Below are 14,010 nucleotides of genomic sequence, written 5' to 3'. Positions count from 1 at the left end.
TCAATCCTCCCCCACATACACACCACAACACTCCTTCACAAACATAAAACAATAACAGGGCTAACTTCAAAGAGTTTTCAGAGACAGTGCATCTGTAAACCCAAGAAATGAGAGAAGAGCGATCAGGACCTGTCCCCCCACAGAACAGATTATGGAAAGAAGGAAGAAAAAAACATTAAAGTAAAGCTTACAAAAAACCCACAAAGTGTTGTAAAAAGAGAGATCATGAACCAAAAGGCAAGCAAAGACAAGAGACAGGGAAAATGTTTAGCTGAGGGGAAAGCAAGGGCAGTTTTTATTCATTACTTCTTTAAAATGCTAATAGGATTACAATTCTCAAGTTCTCTGCCTGAGATAGTAAAGGGAGTTAGGAAAAGTAAGCCTGCAAAAAGCCATTAAGTTTGAAAGTCTTATGATTATGCTATAGTATTTACTCTTCATGCAATGCATTTGACATCACAGCAAATGAGGCATAAACAAAGATCATGAACATGTTAAACAAAAAGCAGTATCGAAATTTTCCCTTCCACATTACTAATTGAAAACAGGTGCAGCCTTTATTATTCCATCCTGAAAAAGTCATAATGAGAAAAGAACACTCCTTGCATGCAAGGAACAGAAATCCTTTCATAATTATGTACCATTCAGCAACCAGTGACTTAGAAGACACACAAAAAAAGGAAAAAGAACAATAGTGAGGCCTTTAAAAGTAGCAATTTTATATTAGAGCTATTGATTTCACCACGGTATCTGTGACTATTACCACTCCCATCATCAAGCTGTTCAGCTCAGCAGTCTCCTACTTAAGTTTGGCATCCCAACTCACAACAAAAGGTGTAGCAAAGAAACATATCTGACTAAATGATTACAGCATCAACCCAAAAAACCTTCAACAACATCCAGAAGAACCTTCCGGTAAAACTACGTAAAGCACAAATTAGAAACCAGAGATCCTAAAGCTGCTGAGGAAATAAAAGGATGGATGGGAAGAACAGATGTGAACATGATTTCTTTTGGCAGGGCTGAGGTGAGACTGCTGCAGTTTGGAAAACAGGCAAGACTTCACCTGGAGTACTGCATCCAGCTCTGGAGCCCTCAACACAGGAAGGACATGGACCTGATGGAGAGGGTCCAGAGGAGGGCCACAGGAATGCGCAGTGAGCTGGAGCACCTCTGCTATGAGGTAAGGCTGAGGGAGCAGAGGCTGCTCACCCTGCAGAAGAGAAGGCTCCAAGAAGACCTAATAGTGGCCTTCCAGTACCTGAAAGGGGCCTACAAGAAGGATGGAGAGAGACTGTTTACAAAGGCCTGCAGTGACAGGATGAGGGGCAATGGCTTCAAACTAGAGAAGAGCAGATTTAGATTGGATATCAGGAAGAAGTTCTTCACTATGAGGGTGGTGGAGCACTGCAAAAGGGAGTTGCCCAGGGAGGTAGTTGAGGCCCCATCTCTGGTGATCATCAAGGTCAGGCTCAACAAGGCTCTGAGCAACTTGATCTAGTGGAGGATGTCCCTGCTGACTGCAGGGGGGCTGGACTAGGTGACCTTTGGAGGTCCCTTCCAATCCAAATCCTTCTATGATTCTATAGATATTTTTGCAGGATTCACAAGTGGCACAAACAGAGAGAAAACATCACATTCTAGATGTTGCATGATCTAGTATTCACACTTCAATTGCACAAAGTATCTTAGGGATTCTAATCCAAGACTTACACAGTTTGAATAAAGGGATCTTAGACAGACCTGGTATTATCCAGGCCATCTTCCTCCCCTGAGCAACTTACCTTTCCTGTGTGCAAAATCATGAAACTGGCGTTTAACAATCCACTAGAACTTAAGATACACTTCCAGAAACAAAAAGAAAGTATGGCCAACTACTGCACCATTGAGTAAGGAATCATCTTATTCCTGGAGTGTACAGAGTTTTAAGAAGGCAAATGAGCCACCAACATTGAGAAGAGCTAGTAGTTTCCTTTGTACTAGAAACTATTATTCCTAGTTCCAAAGTTCCTACTAGGAATTAGTATTCCTAGTAGCTCCCTTTGTACCTCCCTACTACTCTACTAGAAGAAGAGACAACATGCTTACTTTGTCCAGTCATAGTGCCCTATGCTGAGGACACAGGTGTAGAAAAACAAGGGAAGAATGCACAGGTTCTAGAGCACAGAGAGACAGGGTACCCAGACATAATCAGGCAAGCCTGGCAATGTCAGTTACACAAAAGGAATCGGAATGGCATTTTCTGGCTTTCACCAAACAGTTACCTGGCTGACTGTACTGATCTTCATAAGCATCCAGCCAATAAAATCTTAAGACTTGATCGTCATTTTCCCCATTCACAAGTGGAAGGAGATTGGGGTCAAGCTGAACTTCTGCCACCACTAGATCAGCTTCATCCTCATCGATTCTGTCCCAACATGAGTCACCTGGGAGAGAATAACTTCTGCAGGTTTTACAGAAGAAGAAATAAAATACAATTTTTAAAAAGAGGAAATCTGTGCCTTTGCTATAACCATCACTGCTTTGCATTTCTTCAGTCCTGTATCCTCACACCTTTTCTTGGTCTTTCCACTCCCAAGCAACACTCCCAAGAGTTGTGGTTCCTCAGATTTCTTCTGACAAGGATGGAGTGACAGAGAAAGCCACACAGAAGCCTGGTTCTCAGTACACAATGCAAGGGCTTTAAAAGTCATCCACCTCATTCACCTTTAAAAGTCATTCACCTCCTACTTCAAGCTTTGTCATTTAACCCTTTACATAACAAATACATCCATCCACCTGTACAAGCTGCTCAGTGGGAACAACAAATCATTTCAACAAAGATCTTTGCAGTCATTAAATATTTAAGCCTTTGTGATTAGTGAGATATTTTAAACTTTAAAGTTTGGAAACATGATTCAAGACTCTTCCAAACAATCCAGTGGGGAAAAAAGATAAAAGACCAAAAAAAAAGGTAGGAAACCCCTCTTTTCCCCTACTTCCAATTACTTTTAATGATAATACTCTGACCTACAGCTAACATTATGAAGTATCTTCAGAGCTGGTTAGAATCAGCATTGTCAGCAACTCCAATTTGTGCTTACTGGCAAAAAGCTCCTTGTTCAACACCCACACTGAATCACCTCAGTGTGCTGAAATACATGCTGGTATGTGCTACCTCCCCAAAACATCAAGTATTTTTCAATTAAGTAGCTACCAGCATGTTCAACACCACCATTTTTAAATTCACTACAAAAAAATCCATCACATAGCATCGTCATCAATCTGTATTGCAATCATCCCACTGGCAAAAATAAACATGAAGATAAGTCTAAGGTTTATGAATACTGGAAGGCTTCTTAGTGGAAGGAAAAAAAAATAGAGAGTCTTACAAGGCAGATGTCTCTTTCTTCTCTGCTTCCAGTTGCTTTGTCTCTTCCTTTTCAGTGTCCTTGTCTCTCTTCAAGCTTTCAGCTGTCTCAGGTATAGTCTCCAAATGCTCTGCTTCCATAGGTTCATCAAAGTCCTCCTCATTAAAATCCATCACTGCTTGATCATCATCATCTGGAAGTGTTGCACATAGGACATTCTACTATGCTGTCCTAGTCATTACCACTACAGCAGTATGCATACAGAGTATGCCATTTGCATCAATGTCCTACACACTATTAATATGCAAACACAATACCACATTTAAGCTAAGCATCTAACTGAGAAGTGTTTTAACACCACAATGCCATATTTAAAGAGTTTCCAGAACTGAGTTCTGATTTCTTTTTGGTACCTTCAACAGCTTTCTCTTCTATTCTCTTCACTATTCCCCCATTTTCTGTAGCTTTTTGCACAGGCTTGGTATCCTCATTCTCAGAGGCCACAAAAGATTTTGTTACATAATTGGGATGTTTAGGATGAAATGAAGCTGGAGGAGGAGTTTCCTTTCTGAGGTGAGCAGGAGCTTTCTTTGGTGGAGGGGTGATTGCCTGGAAGAGATTTTAGGCATGAGTTTTAAAAAAAGAAAAAATTCTCTTAAGGAATACAAAAGGAAAAAAAAAGAAATCTTGTACTCACTATTTGCAGAACTAGTAACCAGGCCTAGACAAAAAGCTCCACATATTTTGCAATATGATGGCTAAAACTCCTCAGAAATAAACTTTACATTCTATAGCATCATCCAACATTAAAAGGATGAGCTTCAACAAGGCCAAATGCCAGGCCCTGCACTTGGGGCACAACAACCCCAAGCAATGCTCCAGGCTCGGGGAAGTGTGGCTGGAAAATTGTCTGGCAGAAAGGGACCTGAGGGTTCTAATGGACAAGAAGCTGAAGAGGAACCAGCAGAGTGCCCAGGTGGCCAAGAAAGCCAGTGGCATCCTGGCTGTGATTAGAAATGTTGTGTCCAGCAGAGATAGCGAGGTGATTGTCCCCTTGTACTCAGCTCTGATGAGGCCACACCTTGAGTATTGTGTCCAGTTTTGGGCAGCTCAATACAAGAGAGATGTGAAGGTGCTGGAGCCAGTGCAGAGGAGGGCAAGGAAGTTGTGAAGGGCCTGGAGAATAAATCTGATGAAGAGCAACTGAAGGAGCTGGGGATGGTTAGTCTGAAAAAGAGGAGGCTGAGGAGAGACCTCATTGATGTCTACAGCTACCTGAAAGGAAGTTGTGGAGAGGCTGCAGCTATGAAGTCCTTCTCATTTACCAAAACTCTTAAGAAAATGGTTTACTTCCATCCTTAGCAGTCCACCCCTCCAAGATTACAGAATCACAGAATGCATCAGCTTGGAAGGGACTCCTGATCCTCCCTAGGATCAAGCATGTGGAAAGGGTTTAGGAAAATGTCTCCACACAGACCTCTGGAGGTCGTGATGAAAATAAATAGATACCAAAATCCTGCCTGGAGACACAGCTAAGCCAGGAGACACCTCTTCCACTAGGGTGAAACTTCAATTTTCCATTTGCTTTCCACTTCTGCAAAGATGAACTTCTTATCCGTTTTCACACCCACACCCATGCTTCCTTCTGCTTAGTTCACTTCCCATCACCCTTTCCTTGCCACATTCTGCTCTTAGGAAAAAAGAAGCAAAGTAGAAGCTAACCTTCCTGTGATGTACCCAACATTGTAAGCACAGTTTCACCTATCAAATCTAACAGCTATATACTACCTCTACAGTAAAGTTTCAGGAAGAGTTGCATTCTGTTTATGTATTAACATGAAAGGGGAAAAGGGAAAACAAGCATGAAGTTACACAGTAACATTGCTGAGGAAGCTAATTTCTAGAAGCAGAAAGAAGACAACAGTATTCAATTCAACCAAAATACAGATTAATACTTATTCATGAGAACTTTTCTGGGTACTTTTGCTTTTACCTTAGGACTTTGGGGCTTCAGAGAGAAAGGATTCAGGGGTACTCCAGCAGATCTTTTCCTTTTCAGTGTTACAATTGGTGGAGGACTTAACTGAACACTCTAAATATTGAAAGAAAAGAGAAAGTAGCAAAATGAAGAGGCAGTATTTGGTGTTTTCAGTTACATTTGCCCCCAAAAAGAAAGAATGCCACCAGTATTTCTCATTTGCACCTCCTGATATACAGCTCAGCCACATAAAGAGTAAATTCTCTGAACAATCAGTCCATGAAGACAGACACCAGAAGGTGGGGTTTCTTGGTAAAACAGTCTGACAGAAAAACTGTCATCCATAAATAAAAGAGCTTGTCAACAGTGGTGCATCGAAGGTGCATCAAAGGTACCATCAGCTATTGAAATTCCAAGTATCAGAATAACTCATGGCATGTTCCCTGTGTCTGCTGAAACAGTAGTACTGTGCACACATGCCTTAAGAAAGGCTGAAGTGCTCTTTTAGCACTGTCACACTAGAGGAGAACCCATTTTATTGTATTTACAGGTACAGATATTTTGTATCCATCCTTATCAACAGCTAAAAACAAAAGAAATTTTAAAGAGTAAACAGCAACTCCAAAGCAAAAATAGCTAGTTACTATTTAAGTAAAGAGAAGTCATAATGCAATTTTTAGCATTATATCCCCTAACCAATGGCTCCACAAAATTTGATAGCATTAAAATGCATTTTCTTAATGGCTAGAGGGGGTTTCATAGCCTAAGATAATAAAACTCAGTCAGTTCTCATAGGGAAGAAGAAAATATTAGGTGCACAAAACCAAGAGAACTTTACATAGCAACATCTATACCCTTATTGCTCTGTGAAAAACACACTGAGCTGCTTATGATAAATCCTTCTTCAGTTCAGTATCTCACCATTACAGCAGTTTCTCAGTTTACATGTAAGCAATCATTTCAGTTTTAAGAAGCCCTGCTAAGGGACATTAGCTCATTGAAAAGTCAGTAATGACGAAGAACAGTCTCATTTGAGACAGTCCAACCCTGCTGTAGCAGTCATCACAGAGGAAAAGTTAATCTGGTTCTCTGTGGAAAACAGGAGGAGGCAGACAGAAGCTGTGCCGTATCAGTTTCACAGAATGATAGGGGTTGAAAGGGACCTCCAGAGATCATTGAGTCCAATGCTGCCTCCCAAAGCAGGATCACCTAGGGCAGGCTGCACAGGAACACATCCAGGTGGGTTTGGAAAGTCTCCAGAGAAGGAGACTCCACAACCTCTCTGGGCAGCCTGTTCCACTGTGCTGTCATCCTCACTGTAAAGGAGTGTCCCTTCATGTTGAGGTGGAACCTCCTGTGTTCTAGCTTGTATCCATTGCTCCCTTTCCTATCACTGGACACCACCAAAAAGAGCCTGGCACCTTCATCTTGACAACCACCCCTCAGATATTTATATGTGCTAAGATTCCCTCTCAGCCTTCTCTTCTCCAGACTAAACAGACCCAGAGCTTTCAATCTTTCTTCATGGGAGAAATGTTCAAGTGCCCCAGTCATCCTCATATGTAACAGTCCGCCCCCAGCTGCTCTCAGGAAGTCAAACGTACCACATGGAAATATTCTACAGTGTACTGGCTGAAGCATGGCACTACATATAGGGGACACACAACTGAGATACAGCTAAGTCCTGTTTTACTCCAAACTGACTAAAACCTAGAAGGCTGCACTAGCACAGGCTAATATAGACCATCTCTAACATAGCACATAGGACATTGTAGTTTTGGCTTATCAGACCAACAAAGTCGTGCAACTGCATACATAAGAGGAACACGCCAAGCACGTGTGCTATAGAAGACATCAATCTCAGATGGTCTACTTTTAAGAACATTATTTTCTTGAGATGTTCCACAGCAAGAAAAAAATAATGAATTAAGGGGGTTTCAAGCAGATTTTACTAATACACTTACTTCAGCATTGAGATCTTGAAGAATATCCCCTAGTAAATCATCCTTTGACAGGTCCACAGTTTTCTGCAAGATAACAGATTAACCAAACAGGTCTAAGTTGTATGTGCAAACCAAACCAGGAGACCAACAACAGATTACTAAAGGGGTTCTACAAAACAGAAGTGTTTTCAGGAACACTCCAAACACAGCAAACTGAAAGAGGAATTTGTGTCTTGCCAGACACAAGACACTGAAATTGATCCTGGCTTTATCCCCCTCCCACTAGAATGCTGCAAGTAAGTTAGAAATGTTTAAAGTAAAAAAAATATTAAAAACTTACATCTGTGTTTTTCTTCCCAGCACTGGCAATAAACATAGATTTAATTGTGTTTGGCTTTGACACCACAGACTTTTTCACATTCTTTCTATCAGTTATAGAAGTTTTGCCACTTTTTCCTGCAGAAAAACATAAAGCTGTGAATTCTACATCAGAAATGATCAATGTTTAAGGGTCTAGTTAACAGCAGGTATAGCTGAGATAGTCTAGTTCTTCCACTTCTACACTGCTGGCTGAAACAAAGCCTGCCTGCCTTTCATTTGCTGCCAGCTTTGCAATGGCTGTCACGCAAACACACGGAAAAACCAAAACCCTGTCAGCACCCTGCTTTTCCTAGGCATACCAGAGATGATCTTTGCATACTCAAGTTCATACTCCAGAAAAAGGACCAAGACACCTTACATGGAAGCATCTCCATAAACCAAAAAACACCCAAGTCCAGGCACCATGCTTGAATTCTCAACATCCAGACTCAATTGCTGTTTTTCACCAACTTCATAACAGTTGCTAAAATCATTTGATCCCAGATCTTTAAAAGCATGCCAGTATTTTAGGGGCAAAAGAGATCACACATCCTTCAGACACTGGCTTTAGAAAACAAGATCATTCCTAGATGTATTTCACAGAACATTAGGGGTTGGAAGTGACCTCAAAAGGTCATCCAGTCCAGCTCCACTGCCAGAGCAGGAGCAACTAGAGTAGGTCACACAAGAAGGCATGCAGGCAAGTGTGGAATGTCCCCAGAGAAGGACACTCCACAACCTCTCTGGGCAGCCTGTTCCAGGGCTCTGGCACCCTCACGGTGAAAAGGTTTTTCTTTATGTTCATGTGGAACCTCCTCTGCTCCATCTTGCACCCATTGTCCCTTGTCCTATCATTAGACTGGCTCCATCCTCCCCACACGGCCCTTCACATCTTCATAAACATGAGTGAGGTCATCCCTCGGTCTCCTCTTCTCCAAGCAAAGATGCCCTTAGCCTTTCCTCACAAGGGAGATGTTCCACTCCCTTCATCATCTTTGTGGCTCTGTGCTGGACTTTTTCAAGCAGTTCCCTGAATTTGGTCTAGAAGGAAATATATATTCAACAGAAGACCAAAACTAAGACTAAGTAACATTTCCCTAGTAATGCTCAAACAGTAAGCAGTAATTTGACCTAAATTTTGGACCTCTCTACTGTTGGAGACACAGAACTACAGAGCTTCAAGTTAACATCATTTGGCCATATGCACCACAAACCAATGCCAAGAGCTTGCCCACTTTAGGTACCTTTTAAAAGTCACTGGAAAGCATTCTACAGTGTTCCACGTTCACATACCTTTCTTACGAGGACCAAGAGCATCATCATCCAGATCTTCATCAAAGATTTCCCTTCCATCTTCTATATAACCTATTCCATCTGCAGAAAAACAATACTGTTTAAAAATCACTTCCTAAATCCTGTCTTCTGATGTTTCCAAATATATTCATAACCAAAAGGTTTACATATTAAACACTTTTCCCCTTTAAATGTATTTGCAGAAGTTATAAATGCAAATTGTTAAAAACTGCAGCACTCTCAGCTCTAGCTTCCGTTAGACTAAATAGATGATTACATATTCTCTGTCCTTGTTTTAGGAGAGAGAATATCTGAACATAATCAACAGAGACATTCCATTGAATTTGATTCTAACCATCTGGGTCCTGCACTTGGGACACACCAACCTCATGCAACACCACAGGCTTGGGACAGGGTGGCTGGAAAGCTGCCTGGCTAAAAAGGACCTGGAGGTGTTGGTTGACAGCTGGCTGGACATGAGCCAGCAGTGGGCTCAAGAAAGCAAACAGCATCCTGGCCTGTATCAGGAATACTGTGCCCATCAGGAGCAGGGGTGATTGTTCCCTCTGTACTTGGCACTGGTGAAGCTGCACTTCAAATACTGTGTTCAGCTTTGGGCCTCTCACTAAAAGAAGGATACTGAGGTGCCGGGGCATGTCCAGTGAAGGGTCACAAACCTGGTAAAGGGTCTACAGTACAGGTCTTATGAGGAATGGCTAAAGGAACTGGGCTCATTTAGTCTGTAGAAGAGGAGGCTGAGGAGAGACCTCATCATACTCTAAAACTACTTGAAAAGAAGTCGTATTGAGGTGGGGCTTGGTCTCTTCTCCCTAGTACCAGGTGATAGGAAGAGAAGACAGAAATTTTGCCAGGGAAGGTTTAGATTGTATATATAAAAAAAGATTCTTTACAGAAAGCTTGGTCAGGCACTGTAATAGGCTGCCCAGGAAGGTGGTGGAGACACCATCCCTGGAGGTGTTCAACCAACATGTGGACATGGCACTTTGGGACATGGTTTAATGGCCATGGCGGTGTTAGGTCAATGGCTGGACTCAATCTTAGAATTCTTTTCCAACCCAAACAACTCTATGACTCTGTTACAAATTACAGTGCCCATGGTAGAAGCCCCATCCCTGGAGGTTTTTAAGGCCAGGCTGGATATGGCTCTGAGACACCTGATCTAGTGTGAGGTGTCCCTGCCCCTAGCAGGGGGGTTGGAACTAGATGATCCTTGAGGTCCCTTCCAACCCTGACAATTCTGTGATTCTATGTTTTTTAAAGTTCCATCACTGATAAGTGGAAATAAAATTTCAAAACCACTTCTTAATGAAGAAATATTTTCATTACCATTCCTGGGAGAGCAATGCAAAAGATAAAATCTTACATTTTTCTTGTCTCCTAGAACATTTTGTAAGGCTGTACTAACTATAACTCACCTTAAATCACAAACCTTAGGAGGCCTAATTGAGTTATAACGAAAAAATAAACCTCTCCAAAAGACTCTCTGCTTACCATCATCAACAATCCAGTCATCATCCTGACGGTCTCTGACCATCTTGGAATATTCTTCCTCATCGATTTCATCATAAACACCTGTGAACTCCTCAACCTACAGGCAAGGTATACTGAGGGTTAACATTTCCCATAGCATCATTTATTATACAGGTTATCAGTAAGAACATGGATGGTTTCCTACAGTCACTTTGTTCACAACTAAGCCCATTCATCAGTTTAAGTTTCTTTTGTGGCAGTGGACAAAGAAAAAAAACCACCCAAGTTATCAATTTTTGCAATTATCACAGTACACTGAAAATCAAAATGTACTGAAGCACTGGCAGAGACTTCATTTGAAACTGACTTGTTTTTATTGCTCATTTCATATTAAAAAATAAAATGAAATAATTTAAAATAAAATTAAATTTTTAAAAATTAAGCTCAAATTAAAATCAATTTTATTTTTTTTTTAAATTAAAACAAAACCAAACCTAGCAATGAAGACTTTTGACCTTTGGCTCAACTCCCAAACATCAAGATGAGCTCAGTGAAAAGAAAGGTGATTTGATGTGCCCAAACATAATGCTCAAGATGCTCGTCTGTGCCCCACACTAGATTCGGATGTTAATGATCTATGCACTCCAGGCTTCTTCAGATGTATCCACCTCAAGATGGAAGTCACTTACTGTGGGCATTACCATCAATTGGGAAGCATCAATATTACCCTGCCAGGTTTCAGTACCACCAGTTAAATACTTACATTTCGGGTTCTTTATTGGAACTATAACACATCAATTAATTTTGGTCACTCGAAGCATTGAAAGTAAAGTTTAAAATCATTTGAGGTTAACAAAAAAAAAAAAAGGACTTCCTATCATGACATGAATTACACAATTAACTTTTTTTAAGTTGGTCCTTCCCTGTGGGACGTTTATCAAGCAGTTTTAAGCATGTCTGATTTACTGTTAACAAAACAGTTTTCGTTTTGAAAATAGGTAGAAACAGGCACTGCTGGAATCAAAACATTCACTGCTAAAAGACAAAATCTGATCTGAAAAGCAGATTTTGTTTCCTGTAACTTTTAGCTGTGTATAAAGTTAGTGAAGCAGTTGAGCTCACTTTTTTAAAATTATTATTATTATTAAAAAGAAAGGATGAGGAATTTTCACCTCATATTTTAGTTTTTCGCCAGCTTTGGCTTTTTTCAGACGTTCCAGGGCTTCTTGCTGGCCTCTTCTAGATTTCCTCTCACGTTTAGAACGTGATGCTGCAAAACTTCCAGGCTCACACATAGCTGCAATTAATTAAAAACACGAGCAATAAGTTTAGTAACGAGCTGCTGTGATCTCTGGTATTTAATGTTCAGTGATGTATAAATAGCTGGCTGCAGTTCTGCTTAAAACCAACACAGAGATTGTACTTGGCTAGAACAGTCAAGTGATTCTTGACAAGCCAGACCTGAAATACACATGGTCTCAGACAGAGATCAGACTTTGTGCCATTCAGCAAGAAGCTACCACTGCCTTTCCATAGCACCTCTCAAATCTCATCAACCCTCATCTGAAAAGGAACCTCCATACACACTCTTTCCTTGGCAACTTCCAACTCCTTTTATTTTGCATGTCTCCATGACAACTCAGGAATAGACAGACTTGGAAAAGGCCTGGTTTGCTACAAAGCAGAAATGGGGTTTTTCAGGTGGTTTCAGAATGTCTGAAGAGTGCAGCTAGATTTCAGATGACCCAGCAATTTGTTGACAGCAGAAGAATGCTGCCCCATTTCCTCTTAGATGTTCTTCCCTTCAAAACCTTTCCCACAGCAAGGCCCTCTGCATTTCTCTCTACCTTTTTCTCCCTCTTCATTTTGGTGGGGTGGACATTTATGCGATGAGAAACAATGAATGAGCCCAATCCAATTTAGGAAGGCAGGCAGCTAGGTCAGACACAAGACAATGGGGTTTGTGACAAGCTGGCTGCAAGCAAAAGGGATCCAGGTCTAGTACATGCGGCCAGGCCAGGCAGGCAAAGCGTTCACCCATCCTGGGGACAGCAGGAGGCCAAAATATAGAACTACATCTAACCGGCGTAGCTGCAACAAATAACTAAGGATTTGTATGGCTAAGGGGTGAAATGGGCTAAAAAAGGGCATTTACACTGTCTGAAATAAAACTGCAAATACGTAAAACGTTAGGTGCATCCACACAAGATTTTCTGTCAGTTCTTCGCGTTTACGGTAATCAAGTGCTCAGGAGTGGCTCCTCCTGAGACAAACCTTACGTTCATCGCCGGTGGAAACCACCCGCCCGGACGGCGCCCTGAGCACTGAAATGCCAGCACCATCCCAGGCTATGCGTGCCCGAGCTGGCAGCCGGTGAAAGGGAGGTAAACCTATAGCCTTTCTGCCCGGGATAACTCAGCCTCACCGCTGTGCGGAAGCCAGAGCCGGGGAGCGGGACAGAGAGGGACGGGGCGGGGATGCCGCGCGGCCCGCGCCCGCCAGCGGGCAGAAACCCCACCCGCTCTAACACTTCCCCATCCCCGGCGCGCCGAGAGTCCCCCCGAGCGTGGACAACGCAGCTACCGCCCCACTAAGTAACCGCAAGACGGGAGGACGCGGGACGCAAGGGGAGGGGCTCCCGCTGCTGGGGCAGCACTGCTCAGCCCCGGGCCCACCGCGGGCTGGGGACGCTCTCGGAGCACTGCCTGCCGCGCACGCGTGCGCTCCCGCACCCGCGCGCCCTCCTCATCCTACCGCTCCCGCGCCTGAAACGGAACGGACGGCAGCCGCCCCGCCGGGCAGAGGGAGGCAGAAGGCCGCCGGCCCAGGCGCCAGCGCGCTTCGTGCCCACGCTGCCCGCGAGCGCCCCGCGGGCCTCACTCACCGTCCCGGGGCCCCGCGCCGCTCTCGGCCATGGCGCCCACTCGCGCCAAGGCGCCCGAAAGTGGCGCGAGACGGGAGCCCAGCGAGCCGCCGGCGGGGCGGGAGCCAATCAGCAGCCGCGGCGGCTCCGGCCGCCCCGCACGGGGGCGGGCCCGATGCCACCGCCCGGGGGCGGGGGGCGCGCGCCGGCTGTCGGTGGGCTCGGGAGGAGTGCGGGCCACAGCTGGCGTGCAGAGCGAGGCCTCTGTCCGGCTCGCTCCCTAAGGCCCAGTGCGGGGAGGAAGCCCCAGGCGAGGCGGAGCCACTTCCTGGGCGAGGCTTGCACCGCCGGGGCGCGTATCGGCGCGATTACAGGCCGAGGCCTGGGCTGGCGAAAGTGGGCGCCTCAGGCCGTTTGCGCGGACGGGCTGGGCCTGCCGCTAGAGCCGCGGCTTTGCTGTCGCTCGTGTAGCCTGCGGGCCCGAGAAGCGTGTGAGCGCTGTAGCAGCACATCAGCGCCGTCTCGGGAGTTGCGTCTGAGGGATCTCCGGCAGGACTCCCACCTGCTGCCGGGATGTAAGACCATAAGCAGCAGTGGTATATGTTGCCTTACCTTGTGGCAACAAGATGTAAATGCCCACTCCTGAATTGGGAGAAAGTGGCAGCTATCTGAAAAGTAAAGTCGATCTGCACCATGAGAGTCAAGGACCACCTGCAATGACGTCGGTACTAG

General features: G+C 44.0%; 1 protein-coding gene across 1 annotated transcript in view; it reads right to left on the bottom strand.

Moving 5' to 3' along the window:
- Positions 1-13,497, bottom strand: part of POLA1 (DNA polymerase alpha 1, catalytic subunit) — a 230,972-nt gene extending 217,475 nt beyond the window's left edge. The window contains exons 1-10 of the mRNA XM_054165862.1: positions 13,300-13,497; positions 11,588-11,712; positions 10,437-10,533; positions 8,925-9,005; positions 7,612-7,727; positions 7,293-7,355; positions 5,344-5,442; positions 3,764-3,959; positions 3,372-3,543; positions 2,265-2,443 (exon numbers count right to left, since the gene is read on the bottom strand). Coding sequence (XP_054021837.1) covers positions 2,265-2,443; positions 3,372-3,543; positions 3,764-3,959; positions 5,344-5,442; positions 7,293-7,355; positions 7,612-7,727; positions 8,925-9,005; positions 10,437-10,533; positions 11,588-11,712; positions 13,300-13,330 — 1,159 coding nt within the window. The 5' untranslated portion in view covers positions 13,331-13,497. The remainder of the gene's footprint in view (positions 1-2,264; positions 2,444-3,371; positions 3,544-3,763; positions 3,960-5,343; positions 5,443-7,292; positions 7,356-7,611; positions 7,728-8,924; positions 9,006-10,436; positions 10,534-11,587; positions 11,713-13,299) is intronic.
- Between the last annotated feature and the right edge of the window lie 513 nt (positions 13,498-14,010).

The sequence above is a fragment of the Dryobates pubescens genome, chromosome 12 (genome assembly GCF_014839835.1).
Source record: "Dryobates pubescens isolate bDryPub1 chromosome 12, bDryPub1.pri, whole genome shotgun sequence".
Lineage (NCBI taxonomy): Eukaryota > Metazoa > Chordata > Aves > Piciformes > Picidae > Dryobates > Dryobates pubescens.
Note: the sequence above shows the minus strand (reverse complement) of the source record. Positions and strands in the feature narration are given on the sequence as shown.